The sequence below is a fragment of the Populus alba genome, chromosome 8 (genome assembly GCF_005239225.2).
Source record: "Populus alba chromosome 8, ASM523922v2, whole genome shotgun sequence".
Classification (NCBI taxonomy): Eukaryota; Viridiplantae; Streptophyta; class Magnoliopsida; order Malpighiales; family Salicaceae; genus Populus; species Populus alba.
The window spans coordinates 11192269-11209104 of NC_133291.1; the positions used below are offsets into that span (position 1 = coordinate 11192269).

A 16836-nucleotide genomic window follows, 5' to 3' on the forward strand; every position below is an offset into this window, starting at 1 on the left:
AAAAGCTCAGTAAGTTATCCAACAAACCATCAAATATATATCCAATTATAAACATGTTAACAACCTTTTAATCACATCTGATTTAACTAGACCTAGCCACTTGATCTAAATTCAACTGTGCAGGCAATGCAGGTGAAAACCTTGTCCTGGAATATGCGTCTCAGGTTCAAACCATCCCGTAGAAAAAACTTAAGGTTGCAGGAGGGGAAAGTGAAGGGTCTTGGATTGGGTATTAAGAACTATTTATTTGAGATTCGGTGATATTATAGAATAAAATCAAACCTTAATTTGATGTTATTACACTTAGCATAACATTCTGGACGTTATCTGTGAATAATAATAAAACTGTACAAGCATTATTGGCAATTTAGACAAGAACGCAGAATGTGAGGCCAGCGATGGCGCGTGTCCAGGGTCGGTTTTGCATGGGGCTGGGACACCCCATAGCCATCCCGAACTTTTCAAAACTTTGATGTGAACATCTCTGTTTTGATCCCTCGAGTTATATATAAGGCTGAAACGGTGGGTTAAACCTACACAGCGAGCTATGCTATAGAACCTACGAGTAAAACTTTAATCACTTCGATAGACGTTGATGTTTGATTAGAAATTAAATTGATTTATCGAGTGATAGCTGAGTGTGTGGAGGAGGGTTGAGCTTCATCGACAATAATGGAATCTCATATAACTTACGGCTTACGTACGTGCCATTGATTTGAATTTACATAGCAACAACACGGATTATATTAAGGGTTTAATATAAAGATTATCTTCGAGACATTATCCGAGCTCGAGAAAAGTAGACATTAACAAGCAAAGCAAAGCATAAAAAATCTATGCGGAAAATAAACAAAGCATGTGTGCTGTGATGCAAGCAAACATTGTTCGGGTCCCAACTCCCAATACCTAGTCTATAATTTTTAGGTAAGGTAGAGATGACTGGCTAGGTTTTATGTAGGATTAGAGAATTTGGTAGGCCAACAAATTTGGGATTAGACATGGAATTTGATATTAGTACTTGTGACGTCTGCTCCTTTATTGGTCAAGTAGATAGCATTTTTTGTTATATAGTATTCGAGTACGTATGTAGCTTCTTTCTCTGGGCTGGTCACCAAAGGTGCTCGGTGAGTGTGATATAAATTATTTATGCAGGCTTTTATGAAGTGTAATTGCATATAAAAAATTAAAAGTGTAAATTAAGATTTTATGCTATATATATAATTAAATAAATTTAGAATTACGTGTATTAAAAACAATTATTAACAATAAATGAAGATAGAAATAAAAAAAAATAAACATGTATAAATCAATATATTTTAAGTTATAACATTAACCTTTAATCCAGTTGTGTTAAATGATTTTGTCTAACATAATTAATTTTTTATTTAATAAAAAAAATACAAATAGATGCATAAGAAATTTATTGAATAAAATAAAAGAAAAAAAATATTATTTAAGGTTACAATATGTATTATAAATATTATATAAAATAAATACTTTCTACTTATATAAAACATAAAAAAAAATATAGAATTGGAATAATCTCTTCAAAAATAAAATTCGCATACAAAATAACAAAAAAAATAACCACAATTTAAAATAAGCTATATAAACAATATAAATGAGGGAATGGATTATTAATTTTTTTTAAAATGCATATAAAAAAGCCACCAATAAAAAAAAATAAAAAAAAAAAGACTAAGCATTGTGGGCTTGACCCCTTTTGTAAGGACCCGTGCACTTGGGCCTTTAATATTTTTTCAATGTAGATGGGACGATCGACATGTTATCCGTTTTATCTTTTTTTAAAAATAAATAAATCAGACTACTCGTCGTCTAATTTTGTTCACATTCGATTAGTGTTGTTGCTAAAAAATCAGGGTTGAATTTTTTTATTCAAAAATTTATTTTTCAAACTATTTCTTACTCAAAACACCTAGAAACCCCATAGTCACTTTGATAAATCTATCATGATCTCAAAAACCCAAATCAAGGCTCTAGAACTCAAAATCAACCCGGAACAAGAAATATTCCCGAGTACATATCTAGGACCACTATGATGTTTTTGGGAAGCAAGCCTGGTAATCAAAGGCAAGGTTCGAGTTTTTTCATACCTGGACCATACCACGCCTAGTACAGGACCATCCTTGTTTATGTTGGAAGAATATATTAATTCCGAAAGATTGTATCATTTTGTTGGTACAGTGGAATGAAAGAAGAAAAAAAACCTAGCCTCCACTAGATAACTACTGGTATTAATAGATCAACAAACAAAAGATGAGGTATTAATAGGCGAAATGCTTCCAAGGAATCTGAATTACAAACAATTTTTGAAAGAAAGATTGTATCATTTAATTTGTGAACGAGGTTTGTTTTCATTTTTTTAAAAAAAAGATTAGAATTCTAGCGTTAGTACTTAATTAGAAAAAAAATATTAAATTTTTTTAAATGCATCTAATATTTTTCTCTTTTTTTTCACGGCCAAAATTATTTTCGATAGATCTCTCGCATTGGAACCGGTTGAAAACAAACTATTTATTCTGCAAATAAATCCAAGTATTTATGGTCAGTACATGTATGCGGTCAAAATCGAGAACCAGAGCTAGACTCCCACCAGCAGATAGCAACGTCTGTGCATGATTATATGCCAACTATTTATGTTGACGCCTCAATAATTTGTGGAGGACCCTTGTGCCATACATCACCGTCTACTAAGTGACTGCGCAACCTCCTGTTCCGTGGTTAGGTCTAAGCAATTAATGGTAGAGGATTGGATAACAAACTTTATGTAACCACCGATCATATCCAAGTGATCCAGCGTCGAGAAATCACTGTTATCCAGACGAGGGTCAAGAAATGGTCACAGCCACACCACCTCTGTGGCTTTCCTCGCCATGAATCTGTGAATACCAGCAGCTCCGGCAGTGGGGCTAATGTATTTGAGAGCAGTACTGTCGTTTTCAGGTGGTCTCACCACGTAGATTAGACCCCCCATCTACCGATGAATATAAAGGGTGGAAGGCCCTACTTCATCATCATGACTTGTTTATATTTATCCCTTTCATTGATGGATAAGGGCACTCATTGGCTTTAGATTAATGCTCCACTCTTTCCCTCTTTATTTCATTATTTCCTTTATGCCAAAATAAAGCTAATGTTTATCTTAATTATCTTCTCTCTGTGTAAAAAAAGTTATAACCAAGCTCCTTGTGTTCAAGAAAGAAAAAAAACCCATCTCTTTATGTGCCCTCTTTAACGCATTACATTAATCCAATTCTCCACAGTGAATAAAAGAAAATAAAACTTTAAAAATACGCTGATTAACAAGATGGATTTACTCTTGATATGCTACAGCTAATGCTAAAGAATATTTGATATGTATATATAAATAAATAAATAAAAAACTGTACTTGGGTTAGGGTTCCGGGGACATCATGGCTGTACTATGTCCTGTGTTATTGGAATTCTTTCAACACACGAACTTTTGTCAAATATTATATCAGTTCCGATGTCTGTAACTGCACTAAATCCAAGGGAAACTTTCAAGTGCCGACAAAATAGCACGCTATCAGCCCGTTTGGTTAATTGAAGGCGAGGATCTGGGCAGGAGGTGAGGTCCTGGGAATTTCAAGGTAATTAAACTTTTTTAAAAAGAGGTAGATTAGGGTTTCGAGGCACTAAATCCGGAATTATGAAGGTAGGGCCTCCTCCTAATACGATTGTCTAAAGTCCTTCACTGTTCAGAGAAATTCCTAAAGTATGCAACTTTTTCTCAAGTCACCCAAAGCAATCCATTGCAAGTAAAAAGCATCCGAGCCTCCAAAAGCTAATAACAACTTAACAAGCCCATGCCCCAAAAAATAAATAAATAAAGGAAAAGGAAAAGAAAAGAAAACGAAAAAGGGTTTTAAAGAGAAAATCATTAAGTTCTTAAAAGAGATTCAATAATATCAACAGACATCATGAAAAGAAGTTCATCGAGGTGGCATCAACAGTCTTGCCACGTTAAAGTTGCAACACATTCAGGCTAAAAACGCAGCGGATTGGCGACACAGATCTCCGATTCATGGAACCTGGTTTTTTCTCTCGGATTGTCAAGCTTTGTCTTTTCATTAAATAAGAGAAAGATACAAGCAGTAGTCGACAATGGGAAATTCTTAAATGGGCGTAGCAAGGCCCCACTCGGTGTTTGGAGAAAGTTGATACATAATATTGGTTATTTAAAAACCTCGGTGACCCTTTACTTGCACAAGAATATAGGGTGCTGGTAGATCAACTTTTCAAAATGATTTTTTTATTTAGGGCAGAATAATTTTTTGATCATTTTCGGACACTGAGACTCTATTTTTCTCTGGTATAATCTTAAGGTAGATCACTCGAAGTGGAATTAATAGCTTTGCAGGAGTTATTTTTAGACGGTTTAGATGATCGATAACGCAGAAGTATACAATTTGTTCATTAAACCAAGCATCTAAGAATAAAAACCCTAGATGATAAAAAGTAAAGAACAAGTTATATATTTTGGATTGCGGATTACACTTTCATTGCAGACGAGCCAAATCTTACAATGCCAAGTGTAAATGTCCATAAGTACTCAGAATCCCTAATATAAACATGATGATTGTGCACAAACTTTGTGGGAAATCGCTGTGTCCCGGATTTACCAAAGAACAAGGACAGTTTAATATGCTTTAACTTAATCATGGGTTCTCTCTAGTTGATTCAAAGATCTGTGCCATGAATCAATCCCATTTGGGTTAGTGCTTTGTAAGAGATTTTCCATCATGCACAGCCAGGAAATTAATGGAGTGCCCCACCCTCAGCCATTGATTTTAGCTTTCTCTGTTTATTCCCCCCCTCCCAGCTCTCAGTACTCAGATACACAATCACTGCTTTCTTAGGAGATGTACACGAAATCATTATCCTGGTGTTCTTGTAGCTTTGACTGTGTCGAGAATGGCCAGACATGCTTGTAGATGAAGACTCATCCTCGATCGTTTTCCACCCTTGTTTCCTCTTTCACACCGCCAGGCCTGGACCATACGATCCAATGGTTCGGAGTTTGAACTGCTGCCTAATCATAGCTTAACAACACGTTAATTTTATATGTATCCATGGTTGGTGCACCTTGTTCTTCAAATTATTCTTTTGCATTGAGGATATTTTAAAGAATTATGCTGGTAATTAGAAATCTCAATACCGTTCTCTCGATTCGATTATTATAAAAATTATAGCCATGATCAGAGCCGGTTCAATCATTAACTATAACTAAAGTAGAGCTATTTTTTAATCATTTGATTTGATTCCGGTGGGCTAGCCATCGGTTTTGGCTATCATTGCCATCCTTTTTCTTTTTTCTATAGATCATGTCATCCCTGTATTATTTCAGGTGACCCTTCTTTTAATTCTAAGAAAAAAGGGATAAAAAAAATGCTATTGTTCTTTTTCACAAAAACCAAAATCCCTGTCATAAAAACAGCCTATCTATTTGTGGGGACGATTTTTGAACTCAAAACTACATTTTATGAATAAGAGTACATTTGCCTAGTAAAGGCACCAGTACGGTGAAATTTTGCCCCGTTGTCTATGGAGAACATGGATGTATAGCTTCTTCTTCTTCTTCTTTTTTTTTTGATTTACGTGGATGTTCGGGCCAGCTTGCGCGCACCACAACTAATCCCACGGCTCACTGAATATCCTGCAAACCCAGTGAGCATGTAAGGCACCGCGGGGGTGACAGGCGAGCACGGTGAGGTTTGAACCCAAGATGCTTTCAACAATAGCATCACATCATCAGGTGTTTGTTACATAGGTCTTCAAAAAAAAAAATCAATGAATATCGTAAAATTAATATTTTTTAAGTGATTTTATAATGAAAATGTCAAAATTACAAAAATATATATAAAATACCATTATATGTCTTTTTTTAAAAAAAATATTTTGAAATAGTATTTTCAAGAATTGAATATACTTATATACCTGTTTGGGAGTGCAGTATGCTTGTCTGAGAGTGATAGATATTATTTTTTAAGATGTTTGTTGTTTGAAAATCCTAAAATAATTTTTTTTTTAAAAATTATTTTTAACAGCAAATTAAAATAATTCAAAAAACACTCAAAATTTGAAAGTTAACAAAATTCAATTTTTTTTTAATATATGATTGGACCGTAATGCCAAATATCATTTAAAAGCTCGTTTTGTGTTGTGGTAATAGTTATTTTTTAAAAATATTTTTTTATAAAATGTATTGAAATAATATTTTTTTTATTTTTAAAATTTATTTTTGATATCCGTATATTAAAATAATATAAAAATATTAATTTAAAATAAAAAATTAAAAAAAAACTCTAAAATCTCGAGTCTAAATAGATTTACTCCCTTCAAGTTGCTTTGATCACTTCCAAACCAACGATTTAAGATAAAAATCAATGGTACTTCGGATAACACTTTTGAATCATAAGGGAACAGTAAGAAATATATTTTCCTGTCCGCATACTAATTTGAATGTATTAATTGTTTAGTTAAAGATCAAAGTAAAAATAATTTGATCTTGAAATATGAAAACTTGACAAATAATTCAATATTAAAGTATATCATAAGGTTCTCCAATTAAAACCACAGCACGTCCTTCAAGAGTCAAGTCAGATGATGAAAGCGTCTCCCAAACAAATAATGAAAATGAGATATTTAAAAAGCAATTTATACAACACTGACAAACACTTCAAGATATATATTTTTTCCTTGTAGGTTTATCACTAGGTAACGTGAAAATGAAATCATTCATTTTTTATTTAAAAAATTACGAAAAAGAAATCTAGGCTTAAGAGGAAAAAAAAAGAGGTACAATTAAAGTTAAAAGGATTTTTTTTTAAAATCCCACAATCGGCACTTGATGATCATCTATTCACCGAAGATGGCCTTATTATGTAATTAGAATTAAAATTATACACTATTATAAGTTAAGATTTTTTTTGTGTTTTAAAAATATTTTTTATTTTTTTTTTATGTTAAATGAAAATATTTTTAAGATTTTTAAAAACAAATACAATTACATTTATGGACACTTTTTTTTTTTAGTTTAACGTAGGATGTCCGAGTCCAGCTTGCGCCACTATGACTAATCCTACAGGGCCCTGAAAATTAATGACCATGTAAATCTCCAGTGGCTATCATATGAGCAGTTCAGGGTTCAAACTTGAGACTATAAAAAAAGCAAACATCTTGATCCAAACTCTTACGACGCATTACTTTTTCTTAATTAAATTTTATCTTGTCTACGTGTGTACTGGCAAGCAACCTTTCGTGATCAATGTATAATAAGAGGTCAGTGTCATCATTCATGCGGCGTGGAGCCTTCGATTTTAAATAAAATATATAAAAACCCCACTGCGGTGGAAATTATTGTTTCTGACTGTGCTTACCAGGTGACATGTTAGCATTTTGCTTTTAAATTCTAGTATTTTATTCTGCTAGCTCCTGCGCAGTTGAAAACCCGCGCATAGACAACTATATAGTAGGGGTAGGGATAGTTATAAGAGTTTAAGATTAAAAATTTTAGTTTTTCTATATTTAAATTTAAGTTTAGTAGTTGATAAAATAATAGGTAACTAAAAATTTATATGATTATTAATTTTAAAGCTTGTGAAATTAATTAAAATATAAATTAACCTGAATATTTATATTAATAATAAAAAAAATCATGCATAAATGATACTAATCGAGTAATAAAATTAAAAAAAATATATATAAAAAAATACAAATTTGGGAAAATCTGTTCCATAAAAAATCTTATGTGTACAAGCGTCTTGATATCTGAAACTCGGTTATATTAAAGAAAACTTCACAGAAAAAATATACCTTGTTAGATATTTTCTTAACAAGCAATACAAATATTATGCAAATGCTGCCCGAGCAAAGAAATGGATGAGACCTAATTCTAGCATACATTAATTATGAACCATAAGAACATTGCAATCATTGTAGCTTATTTTTTCTTGGTAATCACAACATCTCCCGCTTTGCTTCAATTATTTTAAGGAAGGATTTGTTGTTGGGATTATAATTGTGTTTTAAAATATTTTTTTTAATTTAAAATGTATTAAAATTTATTTTATTTTAAAAATTTATTTTCCATATAGCATCTTAAAATAATTTAAAAATATAAAAAAATAATAATTTAAAGTAAGAAAAAAAATCAATTTTTGCTGCCATCATTAACGTGCTTAGCAATTTTTTTTTATCTAAACAACAAAGTTACTTTATCTCCCTCGACTAAGACACCTTCCCCACCGAATAAACATGAAGGTTTGGGCCATCCATCATCTCTACATGCATCTTCTCCATGCCATCTATGCTATATGCAATTTTTGTTGTGCCGAAAATTTAAATTTTTTTTATTTTAAATTAATATTTTTTTTGATATTTTTAGATTATTTTAATGCGTTGATTTCAAAAATAATTTTTTAAAAAAATAAAAAAAATATTATTTTAATATATTTTCAAGTAAAAATAACTTTAAAAAATAATCATAACCATAATTTTAAAATTTAAAAAAACTTCACTGTAAAAAAATGAAGACTACAGTAATTAATTAATGTAAATAAGAATACCTCACTACCCATAAACCCGATTACACCAAAGAAAACTCTCACAAAAAATACTATATTAATTCCTTTTTTCCATGTATATATTATGCAAATGTTGCTTTAATAAATATTTATCGTATCCTTCTAGATTCTGGCTTACATTGTATACATCACACACATGGGCGCTCACACGATTGCTTAAGAGAGGTTGGTTGCTACGAATTCAAACTAAATAGGAAAAAAAATATTAAAAAAATTAGGACAATTGTTTGGTTCTTCAACAAGGATTTTTTTTTTTTTTTTTTTAACTTTAATGAACTAGAGATGGTAATATTCAATATCTCGAAATTTACAAGATCTTCCTGCTCATCTTGCTAGGTTTTTGGGGGAACTTCTAGAGACACTCCTTTGATTGCCAACAACATTTATTTTATTTACAAGTTAATAAACTTACCTCTCTTCCTTCGTATGGAATGCGAGTATTATCATTTTTAAAGATCCATACTATATTCTACATGCTTTATATTTTTTTACCAAGAAAATTAAAGATCCAAGGGACTAAAAAGTAAAACACATAGAAAATCTATAGTCAATATAGAATTTAGATAAAATATTCATTTTCTTCATTTTACTTCTATTTTTCAACTTTAACAATTCATTTATTATTTAAAATTTTAATTTTGATCCAAAATTTTATTTTTTAATTTCTAATTAGAAAAAAGGAGCGAGAAGGGGTGGGCATGATCAGATTTTGATGGTAAAAAAAAAAAATCATTAGATTTTGATGATGGAAAGAGAAAATTATCGTTGATACTGATTTCAAATACAAAAAAATCAATTTAGGTGTCAACAGATTCTATTTGATGTGGAAGTCTAAACTTTGACATTGAGAAGATTTTGGATTTCAGGTTGATTTTTTTTTTAATTTTTGAACTGATTTTTGGGTTGCTTGAAGGCATAAACAAGTTTCTTTATGTCCATAAATTGTTTTTCTTTTCTAATTGTTATTGGGTAAAAAAAAAGGTTGAAATGTTTTTTTTGGTTAAAAACCCACCACCCTGATTTTTTAGTGACATTCCGATCAAATAATTTTGAGCCTGCTGATAACGCATCATATGCATAATTAGTTGGCGCATCGTCCACTTACACAGAAGGTGAGTCGTCTACGTTGTTTTATTTTTAAAAAAAGAAAAATGAACAAACATGTTAGTCACCCTCTAATATCTGGAAAAAAATAAAAATAAAGGCTTGACCAATGTTATTAAACCCGGCCTGGCCCGGCGGGTCGACTAGGTGGTTGGACTAATCCAGGTTTAATAAAATACTGGTTGTGGTAACAACCCTGCCAAACTTGGGCGACCGGTGGGTCGACCCATGACTCGGTAAGACCTAGTTTTTTTTTTTTTTTTCAAATGTGAAATTTAAAACCCATTAGTATATATACTCTATGTTAAAAAAAAGTCATATTTTTTCAATGTGGGATAAAAAACCTTTTGGTTTAAATACTTCAATTTAAAAGGATAACACCTTTTATATATATACACTATGTTTCTAAGAAAAAAATCATGTTTTTTTAATGTTGGATAAAAAACATTTTGATTTAAATACTTCAACTTAAAAGGATAATATTTTTTCAATGTTGGATCAAAACATACTCTAATACCAATTAATATATTTTTTTTATAAAAATCAAAATGACATCGTTTGGCATTTTTAAAAAAGCTAAGTAGGTAAAAAAAATTATAACTTTTGAACGGATTATGTCAAGTCAATTAATTTCTTTACTTTTTTTTCAAACTTAACTTGGACTAAGTTCCCAATCGACCATGCTAAGGGTCAATCTATAAGGTTGATACGATTTTTATAACTTAACCTGGATTAGGTTCCGAGTCGACCATGCTAAGAGTTAACCTATAAGGTTGATACAATTTTTATAGTTATGGTATTTTCAGCCCGTAAAATTAAACAATACTATTTCATCTATTTTTTTTAATATCTTTTTTTTTTTCTTTTGAACAAAAAAGTACCTTTTCTTTATCAAACTTTAAAAAATCAGGTCCATTTTTTTGTAGTCTCATGAGCAATCCGTGTGTTTTTTTTTAGAATTTTTTTTTGTATATATATATATATATATATATATAAACTCACATATTTTTTTGATATTATAATTAAAAAACACAATAAAATTATAATTAATGTACCAGTTAATAAAAATCAAGTTTAGTAATATAACACACGACTGATGCTCCTTACGTGCTACACAATGTCAGGCATCCATCTCCCACTTCTATTCAAATTTCAAATTTACCCCACTAATCACAAACACCACCATTGCACGTACCCCCGCAACCCCAGCACCACGGGAGGTCAATCTTGTAATTACACAAATAACAAGCCAATCACGAGCTCCTTTGGTTTTTTTCTTGTTTAAACAGTTGCAGGTGGGATTATTGAACCAGGTCCACATCAAAAAACTACCTGCAAAATCAGGAGGAAACCTGCCATTTCAGAGTCTACATGGCTTGAGAAATCCACGTCAGCAACACCGTTTCCCCCTATAAATTGTCCGAACCCCATCCATTTGAGCCAGTCCATCAGTCTCCACACTCCTCCTTAAAAGAACTATCTCCACGAGTCTCCTTTAATCTCCTTCAAATTTCTAACCGTAGCAGTCGATTTGTATCTCGCCGGAGAAATGAATATTCCGGCGATGACTTATTCTAACTCTATACGCAATGTCCGCGTTTCCGACCATCGCCGTCATGTCTTACACGAAAAGACCCAAAGCTAAAACCCATCGTTCTCTCTTGCATAGTCTCCAAGTTTTACTTTTGTTCTTCTAGATTTTTCTTTTGATCAAATTTTGGTAGATTAACTCATTTGCTCAGGGCTTTGAGTGGGTTTTTTTTTTTTTCGGGAAAAGGGAGATAATACTGGTAGCTTAGCAGAGGAGTTTTAATTTTAACCAGCACGCATTGATTTTTCATGAAAATGTACAAAGCAAGACTTATCAGGATCAGAATGAATCATTGATGATTAGGCGGTCACTGTCTAAGGAAGCAAATCTATAAGAGCGGCTAGCTAGCTCTGAATATGGAGCAGATGCAGAACTGACAAGGAGCAAGTGTTTAAAACTCCATAGCAATCAATACTTACTAACCTTCAATCTCTGTTATGCCTTTCCCTATGAAGATCCAACCTATAGATATCGATTCTCAGGCACCGGTTCGAGCTGAACCGGCTAAACCGGTTCTGAAATCGCGTCTGAAGAGACTCTTTGACCGGCAGTTACCAAGCGTGCTGAGGATTTCCTCTGTGGACAAACCACCTAGCAGTATTGAAGCTCAGTATGGGGCTAACAGTAAAGATGAGCAGTTCGAGCCAAGCTCGGTTTGTTTGGCTAAAATGGTGCAGAGTTACATGGAGGAATCCAACGACAAGCCATTTCGTGGCCGCCACCGCTGCAATTGCTTCAACGGAAATGGCAACGACAGCTCCGATGATGAATTTGATGTATTTGGTAATGGTTTCGGAGAATCAATGGGTACAGCTCCTTCTGGCGACGCCTGTGATTTTCTCAAGGTAAGTAAATAACATAATAAGATTATTTCTTTCAATTTCCTGAAATAAATCATCAGAGAGAGCTAAAATGGTGATGTGTTCGCTTGGTGTTTAAAAATGGCAGAGTTTGATTCCTTGTGCGAGCGTTGCAGAGAGAAATCTACTAGCAGACACTGCAATGATTTTGGAGAAGAACAAGAACCACAAACAGAAAGATGATTTTTTGAGGAAGGTGGTAGCCGATGGATTAACATCTCTCGGCTACCATTCCTCAATTTGCAAGTCTAAATGGGACAAATCCCCCTCTTTCCCTGCCGGTACATATACAATTCCTTCCCTGTTTTTGTTTTTTCAGTCTAAAACTCAAAAGAAAATTGTTGATTTTATTTTAATTTTGTTCTTCGATCAGGTGAATACGAGTACGTGGATGTGATAATTGAAGAAGAGAGATTGATAGTCGATATTGATTTCAAATCGGAATTTGAAATAGCGAGATCGACTGGGGCCTACAAGGCCATCCTGCAATCGTTGCCGTATATCTTTGTCGGAAAATCAGATCGGCTTGGACAGATCGTGTCGGTCGTATCGGAGGCAGCCAAACAGAGCTTGAAGAAGAAAGGCATGCATTTTCCTCCTTGGAGAAAAGCCGAGTACATGCGTGCTAAATGGCTCTCACCTTATACCAGACTAGACGAAAACATTTTGAATAACAACAGCAACAAAACTGAAGGGCAAAACGAGAAGTCCTTGGAGATCAGTGACGATTGCGGTGGAGAGTTTGAGCTGATTTTTGGAGAGGATACCCCGACGTTGGATTCCGAGTCGTTTATTTCTTCGCCGAATAAAATTTCGGACGAGGATGAAAAAAAGGTGGAGACAGTGGCGTGGCAGCCACCGGCGGTGAAACCGAAAGGCGTAGAGAGAGGAGCCAGGATGGTGACTGGATTAGCTTCTCTCCTTAAGGAGAAACCATAAAAAATTTTGGATTTTTTTATTTTTCCGAGGCATAAAAAAATAGGAAAAAAAAATATCAGTGCTATATATAAATATGAATATATCTTTTTTTTTTCTTTTTTTTTCGAGGTGATGGGTTGTGTAATATCTGAGGCAGGTGAATCTACCGTCGTTGTAATAAAAAACCAATTATGTAAATATTAGAAATCAGAAAAAAAGACTAAAAATATTAAAGCACCTGAGGAACCTCGTTACTCTAAATGTCAGGCACTATCGATTACAAGTTTGGGGGTGTCATATCCATTTCCATTAGGTATTGTTTCCAAAAAGGGAACAAAGGAGGATGGAGCTTTCCTTTAGTGTTTTTTTTTTTAAAAGAACTCATCTTTCTAGGCAAATTACTTTGTAAAATGTATTTATTTTATCAATTTTCTTTAAAAAATATTGCAGGAGTGGAGGTGCCTGGGGGGTGTTGCTATTGTTGTCGATGATGACGGCAGTGGCTCGTGGAGTCTCGGACTCCGTGAGGGAGGAGGCAAATAAAAACTTCACTAGAATGGCGTGATATTCTCTTTAGCTTTTCATGTTTAAAGCTTTTTTATTAGTCTAGCACTACTCCACCTGGGTTTTTGTTTTTATTTCGTTTTCTTCTTTTTCTCGGGAGACCTAAAAAACGTCTCTTTTACTTCAATGCAGCTCTTGAATCCATTCATTTCAATGGTTTTCCCAGCCTTCAGGGAAATTTCTCCTTCATTCTACCGTCGGTCAAGGTTTGTGAGTTTGGGACTGGAAATAAGGGTATGATCTAGGAAGATGCTGTCACACGTGCAAGATAAGCACTGGTTGAGGTTAAAGAGGGAGGGAACACTTTGACCCTCTCGGGAAGCACTTCAGATTTCTGAGTTGATAATTGGTGAACAGGTTTTGAGAGCATAAACTCTGATATTCTAACCTAGACGAGGTATTAGTGGAGCAATCTGTAAAACTGAAAGCGAATCCCGTCCTGTTCCTTGCTATCCGAGAGGCATTTGGGTCAAAATGGACCTGGAGCTCATAGGATTGAATCCGGGCTCCCTCTATATTTTATTGTGGAGGATAAGAGGGCCAACATATCATGTCATAATTTGAAATCTTTTGTTTTTTTCACCTGTAACCAACCACTCCTTAAAGAAATCAGCTCCTTCAGGCCACTCATATTATTTAAATCCCCATTAACATGTTGAAGGTGAATTCACATGTCCCCTGTGCCCTTTCCCTTTCCCTGGACGAGCGCACCGTTGCATTATCTAAACAACTTGAAAACTCGGCATGTTTAACGAGAAGTTGGATGCAGTGGTGGATTAAAAGGGACATCGCCAATTGAATGTGTGAGCTCGGATGCACATTGTTAACACCAGAAGGTGTAAAGACAGGGGGGGAGCGAGCAGTCATTTCCAAGCAGGCATTGATTGCAGAGTTATGGGACTAACAGGAGCAGGTTAGATAGGAGGATGGAGTTCTTCTCTTCAGTTCAACTTTAGGGAAACTGTTCTAAACTTAACTCTCAAGGATCGCAAGAGCCCCACCTCTAGACCTTTTCCATCATGGCAACTAAAGAGTTTCGCAAATAGCCTGTCTGCTAGCATATTTGAGCACAGAGCTCCCTTTTCCTTTGGCTTACTTTGGTGTGTTAATTATCACTTTCTGATGATTTTATTTGGGAAAACACTTCCACAATCATTGTTCTTGGGCAGTCCTGTTTGTAATAATCTGCGTATCTTTCATTATTCGGAGAAAATACTTCCACAATAAGTATTATCTTATTCACGAAGTGGGTAGGGTCGGTTACAAAGCTCTCCGAGCTAATGAGGGGATGTGGGGTCTGTTTCCTCTTCTTATTTTTTTTAGATGATAGTACTATGGTGGGGCGGGCTCTCTTTTCCCTATACAAAGCAAAATAATAAAAGCAAATTTGCCCCAAGTTTGACAATAATAATGCTTTTGTGAAAGCAACCCTTCACCTACTCCCCCTCTCTCCTCCTCTCGATGGATACATGGATGGTATGGAGATTGCTTGTGAGGTGTGCCTTTGATTAACTGAGTTTGCCGAGGCTTCACGAAATCAGAGCATTCATAGCGCACAACGGCTAAAGAACTTGGAAGCGCAGTTGCTCATGGCAAGAACGCCGGGCAAATTGCCGGGCTTCCAAAAACAACGACCGAAGGAAATCAAGGTGACATTTAAATTGCTACATCATGGAATTGAAACCAATACAAGAGAGTGAGAGACACTCCCTTTTGCTATGTACTTTTATACACATAGAAAAAAACGATTATTCATATATGGAAAAAAAGCAGAGTAAATATTCTTTCGATAGGAGTACACGATTTGGTGCTTTACTTTAATCACAAACGTTGAGAGATGTCTCAATCCAAAACAGTGTGAGAGCTCATGGAAAGTCTAGACACCTTAGCCTCTCCTCCATCCAATCAAGATTTAACATGTTGCCCACAGAGCCTACAGTCCCTCCTTTATTCAATGGCATTTATCCGTTATGACATGGACTCGATATTAGGTGGCATGTGGTCCTTGTGCGTGTGTTTCAGCCTTGCCCTTTCTCCCCCCCTGAGTGCTTTTCCTCACATGGTACTGTTTTTTTTTTTTTTTTTTTTATCCGGACTCTTGCCCTGTTTTTCTTGTAGTCAAATCTTGAAGGAAATAAAACTCAAAAAAGCATGGAACAGCCCCATGATTATACTACAAGGCAACCATACTTGTGATCGATAGTGTTACTTCGATTTACCAAAGCTTATATCTCGAGAAGCATAGAAGTTTTACTTTGTGTTGATATAGTTTATGCCTCTGACTGGCTCTGTTATTGCTCACCTCGTCGAATCAACAGGGCAGGTTAAAAGTTTCTTGGGTCAACATTAACCTGTAAAGGGTAAATCACAAAGCCCTTCTCTGATCTTCGGGGGTTCCGTCACTTTTCCCTTTACACTGATAACTTTTTTTAATCACTTCCATCAAATTTCACTTTTGTACGTTTTCAATTTCTTCATATTTTTGGGTTATGCTGCATAACATAATTCCTTGACAACTTTTCCAATTATCACCCAAAGAAAATAAATTAAAGTATTCTATTCTTGGTAATTGATAAAGTAAAAGCTAAACTGAAACCTCACACCAGGGCCAGGAGCATGTTTAACGAAATTTTTGTTTAGGAAGAAAGTTGACAGAACTCCCGAGGTTTTGGTAGTTTATCCAGCTATAAGCTATAAACCAAAAAAACAATGAAAGGATACACAGGCCATCGAAGTTTTTTTATTTTTTTATTTATTTTTTTACCAGAAATCAGATTCGATGTGTATCGGACTGTAAAGGTGGTAAAGCAACCTTGGGGGATTGGTTCATGAAATAAATTTCAATTCTTTAAACGAGTAATTTCCTCTGCAGATGTGCATTTACAATTCGACTGGTCGATGTTCTGTTATGGCAGTCTTTATTTCATTAATATGAGCTTATTTCAAATGCGCCATTAAAATGTACTTGCCAGTTGCTATCCAGCAGTACTTTTTATATTTGACCCAGTTAGTTAATGTTACTATGAACAAAAATGCCACAACCCCAATTAAATACACCATTTATGGACATTTTGGAAACCAGCAATAGAAATGGGAGATAAAATTCACATCAGATGTCAATTAATATGTATGAGATGCTGCTGCTGCATTTACCAGCCTTGAGTTCCAGCTA

General features: G+C 34.2%; 1 protein-coding gene across 1 annotated transcript; it reads left to right on the forward strand.

The window, feature by feature from the left end:
• Positions 1-11154: 11154 nt before the first annotated feature.
• On the forward strand, positions 11155-13216 carry LOC118056642 (uncharacterized). Its single transcript, XM_035068913.2, has 3 exons — positions 11155-12167; positions 12271-12463; positions 12556-13216. The coding sequence occupies exons 1-3, from the start codon at positions 11760-11762 to the stop codon at positions 13119-13121; spliced, it is 1167 nt and encodes a 388-aa protein (XP_034924804.1). The 5' UTR covers positions 11155-11759; the 3' UTR covers positions 13122-13216.
• The last annotated feature ends 3620 nt before the right edge of the window (positions 13217-16836 follow it).